Raw genomic sequence first — 27,577 nt, 5'->3', positions numbered from 1 at the left:
ATAGGCTTTCCATGTTCTAAGGAAAAGCAAAAGAATACCAGCTGGATGCGGTGGCTCACGCCTGTAATCCCAGCACTTTGGGAAACCAAGGTGGGCAGATCACCTGAGGTCAGGAGTTCGAGACCAGCTGGCCAACATGGTGAAACCGTATCTCTACTAAAAATACAAAAATTAGCCGGACATGGTGGCCCACACCTGTGGTCCCAGCTACTCGGGAGGCTGAGGCACACAAATCACTTGAACCCAGGAGGCGGAGGTTGCAGTCAGCCGAAACTCCAGCCTGGGCGACAGAGCAAGACTCTGTCTGAAAAAAAAAAAAAACCTTAAGGAACCTTAGAGGATAAAAGGAAACCTTAGGGGAATAAAGGACAGCTCTGGCATTTCATGTTTCCTCAGTGTTTGAACCGAAATGATTTTCTCAGTTTACACAGCGGACTTCCTACGCTGCACTCGAAGCTCAGTAGCTACAAACCCAGGACAGCAGTGCACCAACTACTGAGCTCTCCACAAAGCAGCCAACTTTCCTTTCTCCGAAGATAAATGGTCCCAATTCCGCTAAAGCTGCAGGTCCACGATGTTCTACCACACCAGCTGCATGCGCCCATGGTCAATTCTTTTTCTTTTAAAGTTTTAAATAATTTTAAAAAGTAAGAGTTCACTGCGTCTCCCTATGTTGCCCAGGGTGGTCTCAAACTCTTGAGCTCCAGTGATCCTTCCACCTCGGTCTCCCAAAGTGACAGGATTATAGGCGTGTGACACCGTGCCCAGCCTCATGGCCAATTCTTAACCACCAACTCTAGAAGCCCCCAGTTCACAAACCCGAAAGACACGCTGTAAAGTTTTTAAATTAAAACGGGCTTTTTGGTGGCAGCATTTTCACAAGACATCTCAAGTTTAACATGCTTTGTTTCTTAATTCTCTTCCCACTGATGATTAAAAAAAAATAGTTCTTATAGCCAAAGCCAAATATTATAAGGCCAATTTTTTTGTTTTTCAAAGACGTTCCTGTGGCATCTAAAAATTGAGAGATTTATGAAAGAGCCAATTTGGCAACCTTTTCCAATTTCTTGATTTTAGGCTTTCATTTTCAATAAATTCTAGTTTTCTTTTGAGACAGTCTCACTGTCATCAGGGCTGGAGTGCAGTGGCACGATCTCGGCTCACTGCCACCTCTGCCTCTCAGGTTCAAGTGATTCTCTTGCCTCAGCCTCTCAAGTAGCTGGGACCACAGGCATGGACCACCATGCCTGACTAATTTTTGTATTTCCAGTAAAGATGGGGTTTCGCCATGTTGGCCAGACTGGTCTCAAACTCCTGACCTCAGGTGATCCCTCCGCCTAGGCCTCCCAAAGTGCTGGGATTACAGGGATGAGTCACCACGCCTGGCCAATAAATTCTAATTATCTTCTGATATCGCTTGTCTGACCTTATTACCTCAATACCCAAAGGAAATGGTTTATTATCAACCACAGATGCAGTGTATGCTGTCCAGATTCAATTACAGTAATACCAAAATAAACCTATAGAGTGTTGACTCTTCACAGCATAGGTGAGAATTCTGCTGATACACTGCTATGGACTACAGGTTTGTGTGCCCCCAAAAGTCAATGTGGAAATACTGACCCAGCGTGATGGTATCTGGAGGTGGGGCCGTAAGGAAGTGATGAGGTTTAGATGAGATCATGAGGTTGGTGCCTCAAGAAGAGGAGGACACAAGAGCTCTCTCCTTTCGGCAGGCACACACCACAGCCACACGCCGAGGAAAGGCCATGTGAGGACACAGCAAGCCAGCCATCTGCTAACCAGGAAGGTGGCCCTCAGCCGACACCCATCCTGGCCTTCCCAGCCTCCAGAACTGAGAGAACTCATTTTCTGTTGTTTAAGCCACCAGTCTATGGTATGTTGTTATATACAGCAGCCTGAGCAGACTAAGATATCTACAAAGTTCCTCAAGTTCAAATGCCATTTCCCAAGGTGGAGGGGATAGTTTTTTTTTCTTTTTTCTTTTTTTTTTTTTTGAGACAGAGTTTCGCCCTTGTTACCCAGGCTGGAGTGCAATGGCGCAATCTCGGCTCACCGCAACCTCCGCCTCCTGGGTTCAGGCAATCTCCTGCCTCAGCCTCCTGAGTAGCTGGGATTACAGGCACGCACCACCATGCCCAGCTAATTTTTTTTTTTGTATTTTTAGTAGAGACGGGGTTTCACCATGTTGACCAGGATGGTCTCGATCTCTTGACCTCGTGATCCACCCTCCTCGGCCTCCCAAAGTGCTGGCATTACAGGCTTGAGCCACCGCGCCCGGCGAGGGGATAGTTTTAAAACAAGTCTGAACACTGCCTATGAGCATCTGAAATTAGGTTGGTGCCATTACTTTCAGAATAATTATTTTTAATAGAAAGGGACCCAAGTGATGGAAATCCACTGTTCTCAGGAGGCAGAAGTTTAAGGCTGAAAGCAGAATCAAGTAAGCTCAGGAAAGATAATGGGATGTTTTCTCCTTGGTTACTACTTTAACAGACCAAGAAGAGGGATTTTTATCTCTGATGTGCTGGCAGATTTCAGAAAGTGACATAATTCCAGAGTATCAGAGGTAGGGGAAGATATTAGAAAATGAAATACCATGAGTAGCCTCAATGCCTGAAAGCCACCATTGGAACTGGAACTTTAGGCCAGGTGCAGTGGCTCATGCCTGTAATTCCAGCACTTTGGGAGGCAGAGGTGGGTGGATCACTTGAGCTCAGGAGTTCAAGACCAGCCTGGCTAACATGGTGAAACCCAGTCTCTACTAAAAATACAAAAATTAGCCCGGTGTAGGGGAGGGCACCTGTAATCCCAGCTACTCAGGAGGCTGAGGCAGTAGATCATTGAACCTGAGAGGTGGAGGTCGCTGTGAGCCAAGATTGTACCATTGCACTCCAGCCTGGGCGACACAGTGAGACTCCATCTCAAAAAACAAAAAAAAAACCAACTGTAACTTTTAGCCCACCTAGGAGAGATGACAGAATGGAGTGGGAGGCAGATGAGGATGCTGGTGATGAGGCTGATGACAGCAGCTCCGTTTACTAGACGCTTACCATTTGCCAGGCCCTGTGCTTATATGATTTACATGAATTTATTCACCCTCCACAGCAACAGGTCTTTAAAGCATCCCCATCTTAGGTGTGAGGAAACAGGCACAGGACTGGTTAAATAACGCGTCTGAAGTCACAGAGCAGAGCTCTGCGCCCAGATCTCTGAGCTCCTGGCGCTGTGCTGCAGGCCTCCCTGCCCGCTTTAGTCAATGAAGCCACTTGTGCCGTGGTGCTGCCTCTCACTTCCACACCAGCAAGCACATGGTGCGGTGGAGAAAGCACTGGACCAGAGATGGTGAGCTCGAGGCCCCAGGGGGCAGCGTTGGCACCTCCAGGTCCCACACACCCACCCAGCCTCTAAGTGAGGCGCAAGGCAGGCAAGTGCTCGGGTCCTCACCTGACAGTGCCACTGAACAGCACCGGCTCCTGAGGAATGATGGAGAGCTTGCTTCGGAGGTCGGCGAGGCCAATGTCACTGATTCTCACTCCATCAATCTTGATGCAGCCTCCAGATAACTCCACCAGACGGAAGAGGGCCATCCCCAGCGAGGACTTCCCTGATGAGGCAGAAATCACAAGAGAGAGAAGCTGTTAGCAAATCTGTGAGGACAACGGGGGTTAGCCTCAGGGCAACGCCAGGTACTTTTCTATTTCTATTCAGTTGTTATTTCAACTGATTAACTCAGATAATGTATAAAATGATAGAACAAAGTGATTAATTTTCCTGAGCTACCAAGCAGACACCTTCAAATCACACAGCTTCAGCCTGAGAAGGAGGGAAAGGGACCATTCCATTTTCATAAGAGCAAAACAGAAAAGAGGCCTCCTGGTCACCTCAGGAACAGGTACACAAAGCTTAATGCCTTTTTTCCCCCCGAGGCGGAGTTTCGCTCTTGTTGCGAAGGCTGGAGTACAATGGTGTGATCTTGGCTCTCTGCAACCTCTGCCTCCCCGGTTCAAGTGATTCTCTTGCCTCAGCATCCCGAGTACCTGGGATTACAGGCATGCACAACCACACCTGGTTTATTTTGGTGTTTTCATAGATTTATGATCTTAGAACGGGAGTTTCACTCATGTTACCCAGGCTGGAGTGCAATGGCGCGACCTCGGCTCACCACAACCTCCGCCTCCTGGGTTCAGGCAATTCTCCTGCCTCAGCCTCCTGAGTAGTTGGGATTACAGGCATGCACCACCATGCCCAGCTAATTTTTTGTAGTTTTAGTAGAGACGGGGTTTCACCATGTTGACCAGGATGGTCTCGATCTCTTGACCTCGTGATCCACCCGCCTCGGCCTCCCAAAGTGCTGGGATTACAGGCTTGAGCCACCGCGCCCGGCCCTATTTTGTATTTTTAATAGAGATGGTGTTTCGCCATGTTGGTGAGGCTGGTCTCAAACTCCCGACCTCAGGTGATCCATCCACCTCGACCTGCAGAAGTGCTGGGATTATAGGCATGAGCCACCGTGCCTGGCCAGCTTAATGCTTCTTAGGCAAAGTCAGGAGAACAGAGATCTTACAGCAAGCAGCTGAGGGGCAGACCAGAGGATGCCCCATCCCCTTATTGCAGCTGAGACAGACACTAAGGCAAGGCCTCCTGTAGCCACAGCAGCAGTTGGGGAATAAGAAGTTCCAGGGAAAAATAAACACATGGGAAGGAGGTTTTGCCTGGAGTCAGTGAGTGGCTGTCAATGGTTCTATCATGATAGGAAACTACGGCAGAGGAGCAGTTTTGGGGATCAGTGTTATTAGAGTGATCAGAACAGGTTAACTGAATCTTCATTTGAAAAGTTTACATAGGTAATACGAGACGACATTATCAATTTCCCATAATCTCACTTCTATCATTTGGGGCACACTTCCTCAGAGTTGAGATCATATCAGAAATACAATACTGCAATTGCGTTTTTCACTCAACATTGTATTGGCTGGGCATGGTGGATGTGGTTTATGTAAAACTTACAATAATGTTGTGTCCTGTGTCTTAGTGCTGACACTTTACTGCTACCTCAGACGATTTCCTTGGAAAGAATCTTAGAAGTGAAATTAGTAAGTCAAAGGATACAAGCATTTAAAAGGCGCTCTCTCTATAGTGCCAAAAAGAAAAGAAGTTTGCCATCATCCTGTCTACCTTTCTGCAACTTGCTTCCATGGTTTAGATTCAGAACTACAGGGTTTTAGTGTCGGGTCACTTTTCCTTGGCTGAGCGCTTGGTTCCTGACCTTCCCACCCTTCTCCTGCCGCTATGCCATGAAAGACCTCCCGTGAGGGCCTCATCGAGATCACCACGACGCTCTCTTCAAGCACTCATGGAGAGCACAAACAGCCTGCTCTGCTTCAGTGACTACACCAACCCCACTGTTGGGATCTGTCCCCTGGGCATACCTCTGACAGCCTAATGGGAAATGAAAAACATCCATAAAACCTGGAAGAAGTAACACCCAGGAAACGTGAAGAAGCTGTATTTGGAGAGTGTATTAGTGCCCTCTTCCTAATTCAGGAATCCTCACATACCAGAAACAAGTTAGGAAAGCTGGTTCGTCCAGCAGGATGGTTCTCCTCCTAGAAATGAATGACACCATGCTGGTGGGTGCAGTGATTCACACCTGTAATCCCAGCACTTTGGGAGGCCAAGGTGGGTAGATCACTTGAGGCCAGCAGTTTGAGACCAGCCTGGCAAACATGGCAAAACCCCGTCTCACTAAAAAAAAATTTAAAAAATTAGCTGTGCGTGGTGGCGTGTGCCTGTAATCCCAGCTACTCCAGAGCCGAGATCACACCACAGCACTCTAGGCTGGGTGACAGAGCTAAACTCTGTCTCAAAAAAAAAAAAAAAAGAGAGAGAAATGAATGAGTCTGTTCAGGGTTGGGGGACTCAGTTACTGGCCCCTTTCCCAGATAGAAGCAGTGGAGGGAGACACTCCCTCTGGGCCGACGCAGTGCCTGAAGAGCTAAGCTAAGGAAGGAATGGTGCCCAAAGCAATGGGTCAAGTCGTTCCGCTTTAACAAAAGGTGCCTAGGTCTGGACCTCCTGGGCTTGAAGACTTGAGTCCTCCGAATCTAACTACCTTTGCCCTGATGGAATGTGCTGGTAAGAAAGGCAGTGAAGTCCTCATGGTGCTGCCCTTGACTGACATGACCACAGCAGTTTCCAAGGACCAGAGTGTAAATCAAGCTTTTCTATTTTGAGATTCACTCTTGTTGCCCAGGCTGGAGTGCAGTGGCATGATCTCGGCTCACTGCAACCTCTGCCTCCTGGGTTCAAGAGATTCTCCTGCCTCAGCTCCCGAGTAGCTGGAATTACAGGCGCCCACCACGCCTGACTACTTTTTTGTATTTTTAGTAGAGATGGGGTTTCACCATGTTGGCCAGGCTGGTCTTGAACTCCTGATCTCAGGTGATCCACACGCCTCGGCTTCCCAGAGTGCTGGGATTACAGGTGGGAGCCACTGAGCCCAGCCCTATTTGCTTTTTCTTGTTTATTTCTCTTCTGTCACTAACTACTGTTAATGAAGTTGTGGTGCCTGTTTTGGCCTGTCTCACCTGTGCTAAAGGGAAATCACAGGAAGGGACACTGGTCAGCTTTCAGGGGAGCTGTGTACCCCTGGGACCATGCAGCAGAGGCACTCGAGGGAAAGAACAGTAGAAAGGTTTGGGGACAGCCACCCTGCTTGGCTGAAGATTCCCTTCCAGCATGAAGGACCTGGGGCAGTGTCTCGTCTTGACTTCCCTCAAACAGAAAGCAGGAAATGGCTTTTTCCTTTTCTTCCTTACAGAGTTCTTTAAAATAAACTGGCCAGAAAAGAGGTGTTTTTTTGTGTTTGTTTGTTTTAATGGCAAAGAAAAAAACCTAAAAGAGTTTTGATGCCAAAGAAGCATGGAGCCTGGAAAGCTAATGAAATTGGAATCAAAGATACCTCTTATGCGAGACAGTAAAAGAAGACAGTAAAAAGTTCCCTCTTTGAAATGCTATTCAGGAACAAAAGTGATAAAGAAGTAAATTACTCAAGTTCTGACCCTAGAAATCTAAAGGATCTACAGTTACACATCTCTTTTTTTTTTTGAGATGGAGTCTCACTGTCACCCAGGTTGGAGTACAATGGCATGATCTCAGCTCACTGCAACCTCCACCTCCAGGGTTCAAGTGATCTCTTGCCTCAGCCTCCTGAGCAGCTGGGATTACAGGCGCCCGCCATCACGCGCAGCTCATTTTGTCTTTCAGTAGAGACGGGGTTTCACCATGTTATTCAGGCTGGTGTCAAACTCCTGACCTTAGGTGATCCACCCATCTTGGCCTCCAAAAGTGCAGGGATTGCAGGCATGAGCCACTGCGCCTAGCCTACTGATAGTTTTAAGAGAAGGCCAGGAAAGAGCGTGTGTCAACGACCACATTTTTGTACACATTACTAGAGGAAGCCTAACACGCTAGCTACCAAAATGTGACCAGTGCTTCTCTCTGGGTAGCAGCACTGTGGGTGCTGCTCCTCTTTCTTACTCTGGTGTGTGCCTGTGTTCTGCATTGAGAATGTGCACATTTATGACTGGGAAAAGCACTCAATGACATCAAAGCAGGCTCAAAAATAAGCCTAGAAAATTGGTTTTAGTGGGGGCTGAGACCCTAATCACTTATCAAACAAATGAGGATCTGGTTGAAAGGGATGAACGTGATATTCATAAACTGCTACACTCCAATGGATTCAAAGAAGGCTCTGCACATCCTTACCTGATCCTGTCCGCCCCACAATGCCGATCTTCTCCTTAGGTTTGATCGTGAAGGATACTTTCTTTAGGACGAGAGGGAGGTTTTCTCGGTACCTCATCTCTGCATTCTCAAAGGTCACCTCTCCCTCCTGGGGCCAGTCAGGGGAGGGAGCCTTGTTTTTAATTCTGGCAGGTGCTTCCAAGGAGAGAGTCTGGGGAAAAGGAAGTGGTTGGTTCAGACTGATCACAGATTCTTGGGGAGCTGCAGGCTCAGGCTTTGTCACAGAGAAATAAAATCAGGGCAACACAGTAGCCACACAGAAGTAGCTGCCACCCTGTCACCTTGCTCACAGTGTCTATTAAGTGTAGCGGCTCTTAGCAGCAGCTTGGGGACGGAAGTGGTGTACAGGCTACCCTCCGTCTCAAGGAATCCTTCCACAAAGCTGCCTTGGGGGCCAAGGGAAAATCGACACAGGCAGACATGAGGCCTTCCACCACAGCAGTTTTTTTTTTTTGACGGAGTTTCGCTCTTGTTACCCAGGCTGGAGTGCAATGGCACGATCTCGGCTCACCGCAACCTCCGCCTCCTGGGTTCAGGCAATTCTCCTGCCTCAGCCTCCTGAGTAGCTGGGATTACAGGCACGTGCCACCATGCCCAGCTGATTTTTTGTATTTTTAGTAGAGACGGGGTTTCACCATGTTGACCAGGATGGTCTCGATCTCTTGACCTCGTGATCCACCCGCCTCGGCCTCCCAAAGTGCTGGGATTACAGGCTTGAGCCACCGCGCCCGGCCACAGCAGTTTTTACTGAAATTCTTTGACAGGATTCTACCATTTGATAGCCACTGGCCTAAACCCAAAGAAGAAAACCAGTATTTACTGAGCATCTAATTGGATCCTGGCATTGTGGCATATCTGGGTCAATCCAGGAGACACAGACCCTAATTCTAATTTTGCCACCGTGTGACCTGGACAGATCACTTCTCTCTGCATCTTTGTTTCTTATCTGCAAATTGTGGAGACTGGATTAGATGATATTGAAAATCTATTCCAGCTCTAAAATACTGTGATATAACTTCTTGGGTAATTTTTGTCATCAACAATCGTATTTCTTAATCTTTTTTTTTTTTTTTTTGAGACAGAGTCTCGCTCTGTCACCCAGACTGGAGTGCAGTGGCGCGATCTTAGCTCACTGTAACCTCTAACTCCTGGGTTCAAGTAATTCTTCTCCCTCAACCTCCCAGGTAGCTGGGACTACAGGCGCACACCACCATGCACAGCTAATTTTTGTATTTTTAGTAGAGACGGGGTTACAACACGTTGGCCAGGCTGGTCTCAAACTCCTGACCTTGTGATCCACCCACCTTGGCCTCTCAAAGTGCTGGGATTACAGGCGTGAGCCACTGCACCCAGCCATCTCTTGATCTTTTAAAACTCTCTGGCAATTGGCCATGGAGTATACAGCCTTATAGGTGAAGTAAGAGCCAAAGACCGGGTGGCTGAGCCTTAAGTCTAAAACACCAGGCTGGAAGGACTCTGTGTTGGGACAGTCCCTGGGAAAGGCAGGCCTCTGAAATGTAACCGGTTTTAGCAGAGTCCACTTTGTACCACCACTGACTGTAATCCTGACTTCTCCAGCACGAGGCTCTCACCAACCATCGCATTAACTCAAACACTGCACACCCATATGTACACACAAGGGTCCACCTACATACCATGACAGTGTGCAAAGAGGCTAATTTCTAAACATTAAAGATTACAGGCACGGTGGCTCACGCCTGTAATCCCAGCACTTAGGGAAGCCAAGGTGGGCGGATCACCAGAGGTTGGGAGTTTGAGACCAGCCTGACCAACATGGAGAAACCCCATCTCTACTAAAAAATACAAAATCAGCCGGGCATTGTGGCACATGTCTGTAATCCCAGTTACTTGGGAGGCTGAGGCAGGAGAATCGCTTGAACCCAGGAGGTGGAGGTTGTGGTGAGCCAAGATAGCTCCATTGCACTCCAGCCTGGGCAACAAGAGCAAAACTCCGTTTAAAAAAAAAAAAAAGAGCTATTACTAGACACTCTGGGAGGCCACCTGCCATCCTTTCTGAGAATAAGAAAGCTATTCATTTGTAAGCTTTTTGTAAGAAATATTTCTACCACTGGCTGGGCATGGTGGCTCACGAGGTCAAGAGATCGAGATCATCCCGGCCAACATGGTGAAATCCCATCTCAACTAAAAATACAAAAATTAGCTGGGCGTGGTAGCGCTCGCCAGTAGTCCCAGCTACTCAGGAGGCTGAGACAAGAGAATCACTTGAACCCGGGAGGTAGAGTTTAAAGTGAGCCGAGACTGCGCCACGGCATTCCAGCCTGGCAACAGAGTGAGACTCTGTCTCAAAAAAAAAAGAGAAAGAGTCTACCACTAATGAGGCTCACTGTCAAAACAAACCAGTGAAATACATCTCTACTAGAAAATCCAGTTTACATACACTCAGTTCCCAACTGAAAGAGTAATTTTTCAGGCCAGACACTGTGGCTTATGTCTATAATCCCAATATTTTGGGAGGTGGAAGCAGAGGCAGACTGCTTGAGCCCAGGAGTTTGAGAGCAGCCTGGGCAACAAGGTGAAACTCATTTCTACAAAAAATACAAAAATTAGCCGGGCCTAGTGGCGCATGCCTGTAGTCCCAGCTACCTCGGGGGCTGAGGTGGGAGGATCACTTGAACCTGGGAGACTGAGGCTGCACTGAGCCGTATTTGTGCCACTGCACTCAAGCCTGGGTGACAAAATGAGATCCTCTCTCAAAAGAAGAAAAAGAAAAAAAAGTTAACTTTTCAAAACTGTTTCAAAGTCAAGTGTTGAGAACTCAATATATTCTTCACATATAAACAATGACACAGATGCTTGTAAAGTATCACAACAGTTCGATAAAATAGATAACTCTCAAGAATTGAATTTAATTTAAGAATCCTAACTATTCATGATGCTGCTTCTTTATAAGCAAATTTGTCCAATCTGTGGCCCTCAGGCTACATGCAGCCCAGGACAGCTCTGGATGTGGCCCAACACAAATTCATAAACTTTCTTAACACATTATGAGATTTTTTTTTGCAATTTTTTATTTTAGCTCATCAGCTATCGTTAGTATTCTATTTCACGTCTTGGGCCACATGTCAAATTCTTCCAGTGTAGCCCTGGGAAGCCAAATGATTGGACACCTCTTGAAATGGTTTGGCTCTGTGTCCCCACCCAAATCTCGCCTTGAATTGTATAATAATCCCCGTGTGTCAGGGGAGGGGCCTAGTGGGAGATGGCTGAATCAGGGGGTGGACTTCCCCCGTGCTGTTCTGAGAGTGAGTGAGTTCTCGTGAGATCTGGTTGTTTGAAAGTGTGGGGCACTTCACTTTCTCTCTCTCTCCTGCTCTCTTCCACAGGAAGATGTGCTTGTCTCCCCTTCATTTTACGCTATGACTGTGCTTCCTGAGGCCTCCCAGCCATGCTTCCTGTACAGCCTGTGGAACTGCGAGTCAATTAAACCTCTTTTCTTCATAAATTACCCAGTCTCAGGTAGTTCTTTATAGCAGTGTGAAAACGGTCTAATACACCCCTGTAGGAAATTGCTTTAAGAGTTCCAATTAGGACAGCAGCAAGATGCCTGCCACCCATGGCACGATGGAAGGGGCTCCTAAGGAAAGGTGGGAAGAGCTGGATACTCTCAGTATCAGTTAAATTCACTCGTCTGTAAGCTGGGAGAGCAGTTTAGAATTAGCTATGGAGCTTTTCAAATCACAGGAGCCTGGGTCCCACCCCAATCCACTGCAACAGAATCTCCAGAGATGAGGCCACATTTGTCTTGCCAAAAGCTCAATAGGGTTTAATCCCTGATTAAGAACAATTGGACTATGGTAAGAATTGAAACAATGCATGGTTTCAAACAGTGCAGGAAAATGCTCTATCAGTCAGTTAGGCTGAACTGATGAGATTCTGAACATTCTGGCAATTAGCCAATGAAGTTCTCAACTCAACATGATTTACAAATACACTTAGAAATGCTTATAGTAATCTCTCCCCCATTCCAAGCACAGTGGAGAGATTCTGTGGGATTACACAGGCAGAGAACAAAAGCCTCCTCCTTGCATACCCAGCTGAGGCAGCAAAGGGTAAACTGACTCCAAGGAGTCATCTCACGGTGAAAGGCCTACAGCAGTCTGACCTTAATGTAGTGATTGATCCTCTCCACCGAGGTGAATCGAGCTTCTGTCTCAGATGCCAGTCTGACCGTAAACTGGAACAGCCCCGTTAACTGATAATGGAAAGCAACAATCAAAGAGATGGCTCATTATCAATACACGCCAGGCCAGTGCTGGAGAACTTCCTTCATCTAGAGGACCACTAAGAACTGGGCAGACGCAGCAGCTGGTCGTCCGGACCTGGTTATTCTCTTAGCTTTTAAGACATGCCTGTCACTCCCTCATCAACCGCAATACTCAGTGAAAGCAGGCAGTATCGTGGCGCTGCTGGGGCTACTTTCTTGTACCCAAAGCCTTTCTATTCATCTTTACAGTTCCAATTTGCACGCATCTGCAGCTGATTCACTTCTGGACTTCCTACTGGTATCTGAGCTTGTTTGTGGGAGTTAAAACAAATGGAGATATTAAACTCCATTGTTCCATAGTAAGAATGCTTCCAGGAAAAGTCAAATCAGCTATATAATGCTGGGAAATGAGTGAACCTGGAGCCCAGGTGCTCCACAGACTGCAGATTCCCCAACCAATTGTCGAGTAAATTGCAAAATGTGGATGGACATCTTGGGGTGTCTGTGAAGACACATATCTCTGGGGTTCCTTTACTTATTTTTATCTTTTCAATACAGAAAAATGGCAAACATACAAGAGTAGGAAGAGTAGTATAATGAACTCCCAGGTACCAAAACTCCACTGTGAAAATGATCAATTACAGTCAATACTGTTTCATCTGCATTCCTTTCCATTCCTACCCCACCCCCCTATTATTCGGAAGCAAATCCCAGATAGCTTATCATTTCACCCACAAATATTTCAGTTTGTACCTCTCTAAAATATAGACTCCTTGAAAACATACCTCAATACCATTATTTTAGAGGGTCATAATTACTCAGTACCTTAAAATAGCTAGTTAGCGCTCTAGTTCTCAAAAGTTCTTTAAGCTATTTGAAGACCTCAATCATCCCTAGGGGCCAGAAGGGTTTATATATGTAACAGTGTGGGGAAAATCAGGGCCCAGAAAAGAAAATGCACATAAGAAGCATGCTGAGTCTATTATATTTCTTAGAAGACTAGGAAGAGGCCAGAGATGAGATGGTGGTGAACACAGAAGCTCACAATTAAGAAACTATTTTCAAGGTCATCCTTCTTTTTGAGGAAAATTGCATCTATTTCTTACACACACGGCAGAGTTTAATTCCTTTATTCCTGGACTCCACACCTACCTCTCTCCTACCCCGACCCGCCCCAGTCAAATCCAGATTGTTACTGTCAAAGCAGACCAGGAGCAGCTCTAGGGGTCCAGAGGTAAAATAACGGCTCAGGGTGGAGCCCCCCAAGTCATACCTCTTCTACGTCCGCACAGGAAGGACACAAACAAGCAATGACGCTCCCATCCCAGGCACTGACCTGGACAGCATAAGAGATGGCGAGACCCGCATACGCTGGGGGAATCTGCCCGTGCATGAGAACGATCATCAGCCCCGTGGTGGTGATGAGGGCGATGCTGATGAGGTCCAGCCGCACAGCCAGCCACCGCATCGCGCACGTGAACAAGAAGAAAGGAGCTTGGTTGTCATCCAGCAGCTCCTGGTACCTGTGAGAAAGACCACACCCAATGGGCAAAGAAAGTACCACACAACCCTGCGCATGGTCAAAGCTTCACTGAACCACGGGACGGAGGGCCAATGTTTAACTACTTCCTGTTTCTAACTGAGAGAATAACGTGGAAACTCCAGGAGGTTAATCTAGGAATTCTGGAGGCATTCTAGGCTGCATGCATAGAAGGACATTAAGTTTTTATAATCTTACTCTTAAAAAAAAAAAGCTATTAAAGATGTTAGGGAAGAACATCTATCTACCTTAGCATAGAGCAAGCATGGGAAATAAAGAGGCTTGTGTTAAACTAGAAAAATACCTTAGGTCAGAGGGTATTTTCTGAAAGAATGAAAGAATGCAAACAGCAGAAATGGTTCAAGACCAGGGAAAAGAAATTCAGAGTGAATATGGGAATATCGCAAGTGTGCGCACACCCCGTCACTGCAGAATGGCACCTGTTCCCCAGCTATGGAGTCAAGCACCAGGAGAAGCGAGCTTAACCACAGCAAAGGACTCAGCACCTTCGCCGCTGCTGAAGGAGCATGGCATGGCTATCAGTAGGGGTCCCAGAGAGCAGACCAGACCCCTCTGAAGGCTCAGTGCACCATGCACCACTAGAACTCCAGAGCAGAAGTTTTGCTAGGCAGATGTGCTTTGCTTTGAAAAATCACTTGTCCTCTTTACAATAAAATATGTACTCTTTAGAGAAAATTTAGAAAATGCAATAAAAATAGGAAAATGTAAAAGTCCAGTAATCTCATCACCCCGTTAAGACCAGAGTTAATATTCTGCTGTATTTGCTCTCAGTGGTTTTCCTCATTGCACCTACATTTACTGTGTGTAGGGATCCATCCGTACGTATTCAGTACATTTCACTTTGTCTTTCTGCTTAAAGTTTAGGAATTATTTTTTTTAAGTCATCTAACGTTTTGAAAATAATTTTTTCTAAACTTTCTTTTCTTTTCTATCTTTTTGTTTGAGATGGAGTTTCGCTTTTGTTGCCCTGGAGTGGGAAATGAGGCTGGAGTGCAACGGCATGATCTTGGCTCACCACAACCTCCACCTCCCAGGTTCAAGTGATTCTCCTGCCTCAGCTTCCTGAATGGCCGCGCCACCACGCCCGGCTAATTTCTGTATTTTTAGTAGAGACAGGGTTTCTCTATGTTGGTCAGGCTGGTCTCGAACTCCCAACCTCAGGTGATCTGCCTGCCTCTACCTCCCAAAGTGCTAGGATTACAGGCTTGAGCCACCATGCCCGGCCTTTTTCTAAACTTTCTAAATTTTCTCTCTAAAAATAATTACCTAACTTTTGCAATAGGCAACATATATACAGAATAGAAAATTTAAAAGTTACAAAAGGTTTACCTTGAAAAGTCAAGTCTGTCTCCCTCCCATCTTTCAGTTATCCAGTTCTCCCTTCCAGTGGCAACTAACAGGGTTTTTTTAAATCCTTTCAGAAATATTCTAAATTTTCATTTTTATTTTTTGAGATGGAGTCTCGCTCTTGTCACCCAGGCTGGAGTGCAGTGGCGCAATCTAGCCTCACTGCAACCTCTGCACCCCTGGGTGAGATTCTCCTGCCTCAGCCTCCTGAGTAGCTGGGATTACAGGCGTGCACCACCGCGTCTGGTTTATTTTTTTGTTTTTTTGGTAGAGACAGGGTTTCACCATGTTGGCCAGGCTGTCCTCGAACTCCTGACCTCAGGTGATCTACCTGCCTCAGCCTCCCAAAGTACTGGGATTACAGGCATGACCCACTGTGCCCAGCCTGATGTTCTAAATGTTATACATACAAACGCATACTCAAAGGTAGCATATAATATATTAATACACACATCTATATCCTGCTCTTTCACTAACAGACGCTGGAGATCATTCCCTATCAGCACCTATGGAGCTGCCTCATTCTGCTTAAGGATCACATGGTACTCTATGGATAGACCATAGCTTATTCAGCCTGTCCTATATTGAAGAATATTATAAGTTAGTTCCAATGTCTTATTAATACAAATCTTCACAATGACAATGTACGTAAGTTTCACAAAGAAACAATATTCGATGCTTAAATAAAATCTACTCAAATGTTAATAGCTACCTTTTACTATTTAAAAGAAAAGGCAAAACTCCATCAAATATAGCTTTTCAGGACCAAAGGCTAATAGACTCCAGATCTGTGGGGATTTTTCTTTGTATTTTGTTTTAAGATGGGATCCACTATACTGCCCAGGCTGGACTTGAATACCTGGGCTCAAGCCAACCTCCCACCTCAGCCTTCTGAGTAGCTGGGACTACAGGCACATGATGCTGCATGCGCCTAACTCTGTATTTTTGTTTTCTCATTTGCTCAGAAAGGAGTCCTGCCAAGCAACTGGATTTTAATCAGAGATAATTCCATTAAATAAATCATGAATACTCTTGGTAATGAGCTTTATAATCCATGTCTCTGGCCTTGAAGCCTCCCAGACCCATAACAAATGCTGACTCCCCTTTGAGGCCTCTGGCCCCCACCAGGACAAACCTGTGCAGAAACTCCTGCCCTTTATTGTAGGCGTGGATGGTGGCAAGGCCCTGTATGCTGGACGTGATGTGAGAGAGGAAAGGTGACTGTGTGATATTGTCCAGACGCTTCAGCTCCCGAATCAGGACCCTGGAGAGAGAATGAGTTCCGTGTCACAGCAGCCGCCCGGCCACTCAGGCTTCTCCTTGGCCCCAGCAGACACCAACACTTCCTATTTACCTGGAGACAATGTGCAGAACTGAGAAGAGGATGACGAGGGGCCCCACTGCCACGAGAAACCACGGGAAGACTCCTGCAATCATTCCCACGCAGAAGAACACCAGGATAACATTCTGGATGAACATCTCGGCCTGGAACGGCAGGCGCACGTCAACTGCGGAAACCAGTAAAGGAGCAAGTGTCAGACTGTGGGGAAAATGGCACTGAAAATTTAAAAAAACAAAAAGAGGTTCCACAACATCCCTATCTGAAGTTTGTGATGTTGTCTTTAAACATTCCGAGCAAAGAAAAATTTAGAAACCTGAATGCTTGGATTTTTTTTTTTTTTGTCTCAAGAAAATCCTCTTACTCCACTCCCTTTCCTTGGTTTACTTCCTGCCCCACTCATTTAAACATTTTCCCCCTTTAAAAGTAATATATGCTTATTTTAAAATGTTTGGAATTGTTTTCTATGACAGTGTATTCCTGCTTGAAAAAAAAATGTTTGGAAAATAAATATGTGAAGGAGAAAACAAAAACTATATTCTTACCAATACCAGTGAACTGCCATTAACGTTCAAGACATTTTCTGTTGTGCAAACTTTTTTTTTTTTGAGACAGTTTCACTCTGTCCCCCAGGCTGGGTGCAGTGGCACGATCTCAGCTCACTGCAACCTCCACCTCCCGGGTTCAAGTGATCCTCCTGCCTCAGCCTCCCAAGTAGCTGGGATTACAGGCGTGTGCCACCACATCCAGCTAATTTTTTGTACTTTTAGTAGAGACGGGGGTTTCACGGTGTTAGCAAGATGGTCTCAATCTCCTGACCTCATGATCTGCCCGCTTCAGCCTCCTGAGGTGCTGGGATTACAGGTGTGAGCCACCACGCCCAGTCATTGTGCAAAATGTTTAAACATACACAAAGGTTAAAGGAAGAGAACGTTACCAACTTTCATCTCTTTTTGGGTGTCTCCCCACCCCACCTCTTTTTCCTTGTGGCTAAAATATTTTCATGCAAATTCCAGACATGTTGATATTATTTATTTATTTTTCTTTTTTCCATTCGTGGGCGTGTGTGCATGTGTGTTCAGCAGCAATGGGAAGATGTTATGCATCAGTTCGAGTTTCAGGGGTAGTTCTGATTCCTTGTTACCTCTGGCCATGGCTTTCCAATGGCCTGTCAATGCTTGAAACAAAGTCCTTTTATGAAGGCAGCCACAGTGCAGCAATTAAAACCATTAGCTTTGGGGTCAAAAAGATCTGCGCTCGATCTCCAGCTTTGTTACTCAATAGCTGTGTCTTGGGCAAGTCCTTTGACCTTTCCAGATGGCAGCTTTCTTGTGTATGCAAGGAGTGAAACGCCACCCACCGACAGGCTGCTGTGAGGATGAAGATAACGTGCATGACACTGAGCACGCTGCTTGTCACACAGGAAGCCCTCCGTCAATGTCAGGGGCTTTACTCTGAACCGTGGGGGTACAGTATTTCATTTCAGGTGCAGGCACAGCCCATACAACAGCCAGAAAACCTGTCAGGTTGTAGGCATCCAGAAACCAATGCATTGCTTCAAAATCTGTGTGTGTTTCAGAATCTCAGATGCCTCTGTCCAAAGCCTTTCTGCTGACTCAATCCACTGAACTTGTTTTCAGGTCAAACAAGACCGAAAACTCAGATGCAATGTTCCTGGCGAAAACACCAGCAGCCACTGTGCTCCCAGGATCTACAGACAGCCAGATCTGCACATCTGGAGAATCATCTAGAAGGCTGGAAGTACAGTGAGCCCCAGAGCATAAAAAAAAAGGCTCAGTGAGAAATACCTTCATCCATGTCTTTGGAAAACCTGTTGAGAATCCTCCCTGTAGGGGTAGTGTCAAAAAACTTCATAGGGCTTCGAAGGATCCTTCGGAAAAGCTCGTCATGCAGCCGGGAGGAAGCTCGCAGTGTACCCTGAGGAGCAGAGCAGAGTGGTCAGGGCCCAGGAATGGCTCCATTCCTACCTGTCCAGAGAACTGCTCCGTAGCGCATCTGCTCCCAAAGCGGGGAGGTGCAGGTGGTCAGGGGGACGGGTGGTAAGTGAGAAAAGGCGGAAGCTAACGGGATATGAGTCATCTCGGCCGAGGCCATCCTGCTTAAGGGAGCTCCCATACCCAGCATGAACTGAGAGACACCAGGCCAAAGCCTGACCACAGGTCACCAGGGAGGAGGGCAGAGGCCGCCCACCACTGCTTACCTTGACAAAGACAACTCCTCGAATGGCTTTCAGGATCAGCATGACTGCCATGGAGAGGGCGTAGATGCTGGCATAGTACTGCATACGAGGATTGTCCTTCATGCTGTCACTCACCGAGGTCTCGTTCCCTCGAGTCACAGTGGTGTTCTGTTTGAAGCCAAAGCTCTATGAGGCAAGACTCCTAACGGCTGCCAAGAGCCCCTGCTCAGCGCCATTCTCAGCTCAAAGGCAGGGTGCCAACCCTGAGGCCTGGTCACAGCTCTGTCCACCTCTTTCTCCCTTTTTTACTGAGACAGTGTCTCGCTCTGTCGGCCAGGCTAGAGTGCAGTGGCGTGATTATGGCTCACTGCAGCCTCTGCCTCCTGAGTTCAAGGAATTCTCAAGCCTCAACCTCCCAAGTACCTTGGATTACAGGTGTGTACCACCATGCCCAGCTAATTTTTGTATTTTTAGTACAGAGGGGGTTTCGTCATGTTGGCCAGGCCGGTCTTAAGCTCCCAGCCCCAAGTGATCCACCCGCCTAGGCCTCCCGAAGCGCTGGGATTACAGGCCTGAGCCACCGCCCTCTTTCACTCTGTTCTAACGTGATATGGTTAGGTTTTGTGTCCCCATCCAAATCTCATCTTGAATTGTAATCCCCAGGTGTTGAGGGAGGGGCCTGGTGGGAGGTGGCTGGATCATGGGGTGGTTTCCCCCATGCTATTCTCGTCATGATTGTGAGTTCTCACGAGATCTGAGCCCCTACACACACTCTCTTCTCTCTCTTCTGCCACCTTGTCGAGAAGGTGCCTGCTTCTCCTTTGCCTTCCACCATGATTGTAAGTTTCTTGAGGCCTCCCCTGTTCTGTGGAACTGTGAGTCAATTAAACCTCTTTTCCTTATAAATTACCCAGTCCTGGGTATTTCTTTACAGCAGTACAAAAATGGGCTAATACACAATGGATGAGAGCAGAGAGCCTGCAGGTGGAAAAATCTCTCTTCACTGTTCTTTTAAGTGAAAGCTACAACAGTTTCCCTAAGAATAGCCAGGGAATAGGAAGAAACAGCCACATTCTTAGACATATAACTTTCCCATTTATGAGTAACCTTACCCCACTTCCTTGCTTGATCCAGTAACTCAACCACCAGGTGCTGAAGGCGGTGCTGCCTACATTCAGCATGAAAAGGGCCATAATAACCAGGAATGCCAAGGGGCCCCCAGCAGCCTGGATGTAGACACCATATACTGACCAGGGCACTGAACCCTGCCCTTTCTCTTCCAGCTGCACGAGCTGCCCTAGGTAAGGAAAAAAGAAACACGGACTCAGAAGGGAAGAGTGATTCCCAAAACACTAAGTCACCTGTAGAGCAGCAGGATGGGAGAGGCGGCAGCTTCACAGGGCTCTAGATTAGATTTCCTTTCTTTCAGAAGCATTTGTTCATCCATTTAACATTTACTGAGCACCTGCCACGAACCAGGCCCAGGATAAAGCCCAGGAGCAGCAGAGAGGATGAAGACCAGATCCCCACCCCTAGGGACCTGGCTGAGGAGCCTGCCAGAGACTGGTAGGACAGGCAGATCAATCATCACATAATTATAGTAAAATGTGCTTGATGTGATGATACAGCCAAATGCAGAGCAGCATGGGAACCCCTAGAGGGATACCTGACCTATTTGGCTTAGGTGTGGGGTGGCTGGCAGGCACGTTTTACGTAAGACTTTCTGTATTGCTTCTCAAAAGGTAAGCCACAGGTGACCGGGTAGGGAGAGGGGAGACAGTGGGCAGAGAAAACAACACGAGCACAGGCACGGGGGTGGCAAAACCCAAACCGCAGGGATTCAGCCCAGCCAGAAGAGATGTGCAGCCTGCTTAGACCACCGACTAAGCAGCCTGCGGTCACAGAAGAAAGGCTTTGAATGTTGGCCCCACAGAGAAGAACGTCGCAAGAGAAAGGGTGAAAGGTGTGTTTGACTTCCGAAGGCTAGGATGGACCTGGGACGGCCGATATTGCCAGATCAGCTGCTTCTGGCAGCAGGCTGCCTCCTTCCTGCCTCCCGTGTTCCACACAAATAGCATTTCCTCTGGGTGCCCTATCAGGAAAAAGATTAGGAAATGCAGCTTTGAGAACAGAAGGTTACTGAAAGACTCCATGCAGGAAAGTTGGCTGGTCTCATGTTTTTAACTAGATCTCTCAGCTGACCGTGTGGAAGATAAATGTAAAAAAAGGCAGCTGTAACACTGTAGGTAAGAGATGATAAAGGCCTGAACTGGGTTGTGACGGTGGAATGGAGTTTCAGGAGGTAAAGTCAGTAGGGCACAGTCACCAGCTGGCTGCTGGAGGAGAGAAAAGGTCCGAATATATGCCGAGGGTCTCCCTGGTGCAGTCAGATTCTTGATGCTAATATGAGAATACAGAGTGTTAAACAGAAAGTATCTGAGGTGGGTCTCCATCAATTCAGGAGTTAATTTTGCCAAAGTTAAGGATCATGACCAGTAACACAGCCTCAGGAGGTCCTGAGAAGAGGCCCACAGCAGTTGGATTATGGCTTGGTTTTATGTTTTAAGGAGACATGAGAAGTCAATCAATATAAGTGGGGTAATCACTGGTTTGATCCGGAAAGGTGGGACAACGTGGTGCGGGGAGGTGAAGCTTACAGGTCATAGGTGAATTCAAAGATTTTCTGATTGGCAACTGGTTGAACGGGTTAGCTCTGCCTGAAGAGTTGAAATTAACTTGAGGTAGGTCAGGGAGTGGTGGCGGGACAGGGTGTGGACACCAGGGTTCTTGTCAAGTTGATGAAGCCTCCTGGTAGCAGGCTTCAGAGAAAATAGATGTGAATGTTTCCTATTAAAGGTGCTGTACCATCTGGAGAGACCTAGTAAACGAAGGAGATTCTCTACAGAATGCAGAATTTCCCCTTCAACAGACGGCTTTGAAGGGCCATTTCAAATACGCATTTCTTCCAGGGCCCTGTCACGTGATGCTCTATTGTTTTAATAGAGTCAGGTTGGAATTAGGCATCTTATGGCTACAGAGTCTGTTCTCTCTGTCTTAGGGTCTCTATTTAAATGTCAATGCCGGTCGGTTATGTGCCTAAACTCTAAAGGCGGGGGAGTATAGTAAGGCATGTCCAATACTCTCTTCCCTTCATGGTCTGAACTAGATTTTCAGGTTTCATTGGGTACCCTTGGCCTAGAGGAAAGTTTATTCAGTCAGTTGCAGGGCACAGAATTTAATTTTTGATTTGTAAGACAAACGGCTACACAGGAAGCTTTTCCCTGTGTTGCTTTTGAACTTTTATTTTAGATTCCAGGAGAACATAAGCAGACCTGCCATATGCAGAGCGTGTGTATATTGCATCTGTTACAGGCAGATCTGCGTGCACACTGAGCGGTACTTGGCTTTTCCCTCTTTACACAAATAATGTTTACAAATTTTAGAATAAGCCTCACGCATGCCTCGAGCACTTTTAAGAGTTGTGAGTAGCCAGGTTAGGAACTATGTAGATAAGAACAAATGTTTGCTCATGATATTATGATTTTTTTACTACCTGTGGTAAGAACTCACAAATGTCTCAGACCTGTGCTGTTTGTTTTTTGGGGTGTGTCAATAATGTATCACAAACCACAGCTGAATTCAAAATCCTGTATCTTAAAAAAAATAGAGGCAGTAAGTCAGAATGGTCAACTACCAAATATCTCCTGCAGTTGCTTTTTTAACAGTGTCTCACTCGGTCCCCCAGGCTGGAGAGCAGTGGCTCACCTCAACCTCCCATGTAGCTGGGACTACAGGTATGCTCCACCATGCTTGGCTGATTTTTATATTTTTTTTTGTAGAGAAGCGGGGCTCACCATGTTGCCCAGGCTGGTCTTAAACCCCTGGGTCTGAGCAATCTTCCAACCTCAGCCTTGGAAAGCACTGGGACTACAGGTGTAAGCCATTGTGCCTGATCTCCTGCAGTTTTAAGGATAAGGAAGTGGCAACAGGCCCCGTCCTCAAAGCAATGGCAAACCCAAAAAAGTCTCTGGATTCAAAAGGGTGAGGTAAGGCGGTGAAGCAACAAAGAGATTAAAAAAAGACCACACATATCTACATTTATATATATCACACACACACATACGTGTATGTTTAAGTTGACAAGCAACTTAAAATTCAAAGGTGAAAATGCCCCCATTATTGCAAATAGCTTCCCAAGATTGTTCTTCCCAAAAACTCTCAAGATTTGCTACTGTTGATAAGACAAAGGGCTTAAGAAACAGGACAAAGAGCTCTGGACAGGTAAAGCCAAGTAGGAAAAACCCTCTCTGTCACTCTTATTCATAGTCCTGCTAAAATATTGTCAGGGCAAGGTGACGAGTCCACCGTTCTAACACAGGAGCTTCTGAGGTATTCTTAGAGCCAGAACACCTCTGATCTGGTTGGGACTTTGCATAAGCAGAGGTGAATCATAGGGTGGAAAGGTTACCTTTACTCACCTTTCCATCTTTCCTTACTCAGAATGACTCAGTTCTAATTACCTAAACCTGACCTCACCCTGCACAGGAGGAGAAGGTGACTCGTACAGCCCTGGTCTGTTTAAGCAAACAGAAGGTGCCTCTTGGTCTTGCTGCAATATTATATAAGAACTCTTTTATTCCAGAAATGTAAGACCAGCTATTTATATTGCACACACAATGCTATTAAAACATCATGAATTACCTACCACACAGCGTAATTTCTGATAAACTTCAACGACAAATCTCAAACTCTCAAAAAAGGCCATTACCTTCCTCTGGCTTTACTGCTTTCTCCTTCTTTACTGATCCTGTTTTAGGACCCTTGTCTTGTGACTTCTTCTGTGAACCACTGGTTTCCTTTTTTGAATTGATCTAATAACGTTAAAAAAAAAAAAAAAAAAAAGTCTCCAGTCATGTTAGCCACCTACATGAATGTCCATGGGATACACATTAAGAAATCATCAATCAAGTTGCCATTACCCATATGGCTTCTTCAAAGGGTTAACTATACTCATTTAAATCTTAAAATGTTTAAATTTTAAGATTTAAAATAGAGTCCCCTGACTTTCGCTCTCCCTGGTCACTGAACTCCAAACACAGTAACCTTTATTCTGTTCTTGTCCATTCCAAGTTGTTGAAAGTATGAGGGGAGGAGTCGTTTCCACTCCTCCTATCTGAGGCCCCACGTCACCAAATCATATCCATAGATCTGACCATTTCCCGGCTGCTACCACAGGAGAAACATAAACCTTTCCACCTGGTTCTGCAGGACCTCCATATTCTGGCCCTACCCTAATCCTGCAGCTCCTCTCCCATCTCACCATCGCCCAAGGCCCCTACTCTCAAGCCACACCAGACTTCACAGCATTCCTTACGCCAAGTGCAATTTCCCATTTCTCCACCTTCGTGCACACTCGTTCCTCCACTTGGGACGCCCCTCTCCCCTTGTCCCAGCCTCAGTCACAGCTGCCCCATTCAGATGGATTCAAGTCTTACGTTCTTCATGAGGGCTACTTAGACTCCCCTCATGTTTGCGTGTGTCCCCTTCTCTCTGTGCAAGGGAAACACAGCCGGGGTGAGTGATGGAGAGATCTCAGCTGAATCCAGTGTCTGTGTCTTACTGGCAGGGGCCCTGTTTTCTGGGGAGCAGGCTGCTGTGCCTCGGTTCACACAGTGATTCTGCTCCAGGAGGGCAGGACTGTAGGGCTGGTGAGCTGGGGTCTTCTGTCCGCCCTTAGCACTCCCTTAGTGCTATACATGTGATGTGGTGTAAGCCACATTTGGAAGTGCTTGTAAGAGCATAAAAGCATCAGTCTTCCCTGGAACACTGTAAGTCCCTCAAGGACAGAGACGTCTCTCACATGGTTACAACCTGACAGGGCCTACCCCTGAGAACCGCCTGTAACAGGACAGACAGGGAGTCAATAAACAGTCATCAGGTTCCACCTGAGACAACAGACACTACTTAATGCTCTCCTTTCCAAAGTTTCTTTTATGTCTTTTTCTTTTTTTTGAGCTGGAGTCTCACTCTGCTGCCGAGGCTGGAGTGCAGTGGCGCAACCTCCGCCTCCTGGGTTCAAGTGATTCTCCTGCCTCAGCCTCCCAAGTAGCTGGGATTACAGGCGACCCCACACCAGGCCCAGCTAATTTTTGTATTTTTTTTGGAAAGACAGGGTTTCTCCACGTTGCCCAAGCTGCTGTCGAACTCCTGGGCTCAAGTGCTCTGTCCGCCTCAGCCTCCAAAAATGCTGGGATGACAGGTGAGAGCCACAGCACCCAACCTGAGCGCTCTCAAATGTGCAGGATGTTTAATTGCCCTACTGTGGTGCTTTATTTGCTTATTTGAAAAAGAGCTTCATAATGCTTCAGGTTGATGGAGCTTAGGGAACGAGGCCATGACTGAACAGCAGCACACGTCTCTGCCCTCACTGAGCCCATGTCTTTCTCCCTTCCCTGCCACTGCCACATTAAGTTCTCAGGGACGGAAGACCCCAGCTTGCCAGCCCTACAGTCCTGCCCTCCTAGAGCAGAATCACTGTGTGAACCAAGGCACAGCAGCCTGCTCGCCAGAAAACAGGGCCCCTGCCAGTAAGACACAGACACTGGATTCAGCTGAGATCTCTCCATCACTCACCCCGGCTGTGTTTCCCTTGCACAGAGAGAAGGGAAACACACAAACACCAACAGACCTTACCTCAACCGGTGGTGTCTCTCCCAGCAACAGATTATTAAAAATGGTAGCGTAGTCACCATTCAAATTCATCAGCTCCTCATGGGTGCCTCTTTCTGTAATACAGCCCTCTTTCATGAAGATCACTTCATCACAGTCAACCAGGTACTGGAGGCAAAGGTAGAACAACACAGTATCGCTGATGATTTGTGCAAATACATTCAAACACCCATAACTTCGTTCAGTAGTTCTCTACAGGAGGCGAGTTAACCTCCCAGAAGACTTTTTTTTTTTTTTTTTTGGAATGGAGTCTCACTGTGACACCCAGGCTGGAGTGCTGTGGTGTGATCTCCGCTCTGCCTCCCAGGTTCAAATGATTCTCCTGCCTCAGCCTTCCAAGTAGCTGGGATTACAGGTGCCCGCCACTGCGCTCTGCTAATTTTTTTTGGTATTTTTAGTAGAAATGGAGTTTCGCCATGTTGGCCAGGCTGTTTTCAAACTCCTGACCTCAGGTGATCTCCCTGTCTCAGCCTCCCAAAGTGCTGAGATTACACACCCACCACGCCCGGCTGGAGACATTTTTGGTTGTCATACTGGGGGAAGTATACAGATGCTCCTCAACTTAACAATGGTCTTACATCCTGATAAACCCAGTGTAAGTTGAAAATATCAGAGCTTAGCCTAGCCTACCTTAAACATGCTCAGAACCCTTACATTAGCCTACAGCTGGGCTGACTCATCTAACACAAAGCCTATCTCTATTAACAAAGAGTTTAATATCTCAGGGAATTTTTTTCAGTATTATGCTGAAAGTGAAAAACAGAATGGTTGTATGGGTACCATCAGAAAGTCAACAAGTGTAAGTCGGTGACAGTCTGTACTGGTATCTAGTGGCCAGAGGCCAGAGGTGCAGAGCAGCCCCCACCACAGTGAACTATCGGGCCCAAAACATCAGTGGTGCCAACACTGAGAACCTCACTAGAGCATATTGTGCCTCCTGATATAGTACAAAGAACAGTTCCTCCAATCTTCTTTCTTTTTTCTCAAACAGTCTCACTCTTGTTGCCCAGGCCAGAGTGCAATGGTGCAATCCCGGCTCACTGCACCCTCCGCCTCCCGGGTTCAAGGGATTCTCTCAGCACTCCCGAGTAGGTGGGATTACAGGCATGCGCCGCCATGCCTGGATAATTTTTGTAGTTTTAGTAGACAAGGCGTTTCACCAGTTGGTCTTGAACTCCTGACCTCAGGTGATCTGCCCGCCTCAGCCTACCAAAGTGCAGGGATTACAGGAGTGAGCCATCGCTCCCGGCCGAGGTCCTCCAGTTTTTCACATGAGTCTGCTGATGGAGCCACATGAGCCCTGCATTAAATTTACACCCTTTCCCTGTACTCACAAATACAATAATTATGACTTTCTTTAGCAGAATGGAGGGTTTGCCCCCAAAACGTGACAACATATGTGAACCAGATGGCAACATCTTTAAGCTGCTCTCCAAAGTGCCTGCTTATCATGGAATGACAGAGGGAGAAAAGCTTGTTTTCCCAAAACAGTTCCCACTTGCACAGAGATGTTAACACAATGCTTTCCCAACTATCTTATACCCAAACTCCGTTTTTGGCCTGCTCGTCTCAGCTCTTTTACTCGCTGATCTATATGCAGAAGCTGATATGCTCCAAGGATCTCTCATTTAGACGGCCATCTGTTACACTGGTACAATGAGCTTTATTGGTACAGGGGGGCTAATTTGCCAAGAAAATGAAAACTTGATTCCAGGAATTTCTAGTTACAACACACAGATACCTGGAGCAAACCTACCTCCCCATATCTGACTCCCAAACTCAGGCAGGCAGCCTAGGGAAGGAAGTTCCATACCTGTAACTGGTGGGTAACGAACAGAACTGTCTTGGACTTGAGATGTTTCCGGATAGCACTATTGAAGATGTGGTTGCCCACGTGGGCATCTAAGGCACTGAGGGGGTCGTCCAGGATGTAGATGCTCCTGTCACTATACAAGGCCCGGGCAAGGCTGATCCTCTGGCGCTGCCCCCCGCTCAGGTTGGCTCCTCGCTCTCCAATCTACAAGAGCCCACAAGTGTGGTGAAGCCTCCAGCGCAAGTCCAGGACAGCGCAGAGGGGTTACCCAGTCACCTCCCCTCTTGCCCACCCAGACCAGCTCCTTCTCTCAATCCCCCACAGATGAACTGCCACGCTGATCCTTCCAGGAAGTGGGGGGGTTGGCCCAGATGCCCCTTCCTCCACCACTGCCATCTGGGTACTGATTAATCCTACATCTGCTGTTACCGCTCCACCTGGATGCCTCCATTCTCCACATGGCAGGAAGATCTTTCCAGAACACAAAGCTGACCATCTCCCACCTTTGCTTA

The 27,577-nt window shown here is 46.9% G+C and overlaps 1 protein-coding gene across 5 annotated transcripts in view; it reads right to left on the bottom strand.

The window, feature by feature from the left end:
- The window catches only part of ABCC5 (ATP binding cassette subfamily C member 5), a 95,627-nt gene that overhangs the window by 12,650 nt on the left and 55,400 nt on the right, over nt 1-27,577 (bottom strand). For all 5 annotated transcript variants that reach the window (XM_032298447.1, XM_032298451.1, XM_032298449.1 and 2 more), the window contains 12 exons: nt 27,066-27,269; nt 25,217-25,360; nt 23,292-23,394; nt 19,636-19,820; nt 18,545-18,691; nt 18,132-18,261; nt 16,339-16,492; nt 16,120-16,248; nt 13,413-13,599; nt 11,975-12,064; nt 7,792-7,981; nt 3,469-3,628 (listed from right to left, as the gene is read on the bottom strand). In XM_032298447.1, the coding sequence (XP_032154338.1) occupies nt 3,469-3,628; nt 7,792-7,981; nt 11,975-12,064; nt 13,413-13,599; nt 16,120-16,248; nt 16,339-16,492; nt 18,132-18,261; nt 18,545-18,691; nt 19,636-19,820; nt 23,292-23,394; nt 25,217-25,360; nt 27,066-27,269 (1,823 nt within the window). The remainder of the gene's footprint in view (nt 1-3,468; nt 3,629-7,791; nt 7,982-11,974; nt 12,065-13,412; nt 13,600-16,119; nt 16,249-16,338; nt 16,493-18,131; nt 18,262-18,544; nt 18,692-19,635; nt 19,821-23,291; nt 23,395-25,216; nt 25,361-27,065; nt 27,270-27,577) is intronic.

This window comes from Sapajus apella, unplaced genomic scaffold (assembly GCF_009761245.1).
Source record: "Sapajus apella isolate SASKATOON/1434 unplaced genomic scaffold, GSC_monkey_1.0 scaffold38, whole genome shotgun sequence".
In the NCBI taxonomy this organism is placed as follows: domain Eukaryota; kingdom Metazoa; phylum Chordata; class Mammalia; order Primates; family Cebidae; genus Sapajus; species Sapajus apella.
Note: the sequence above shows the minus strand (reverse complement) of the source record. Positions and strands in the feature narration are given on the sequence as shown.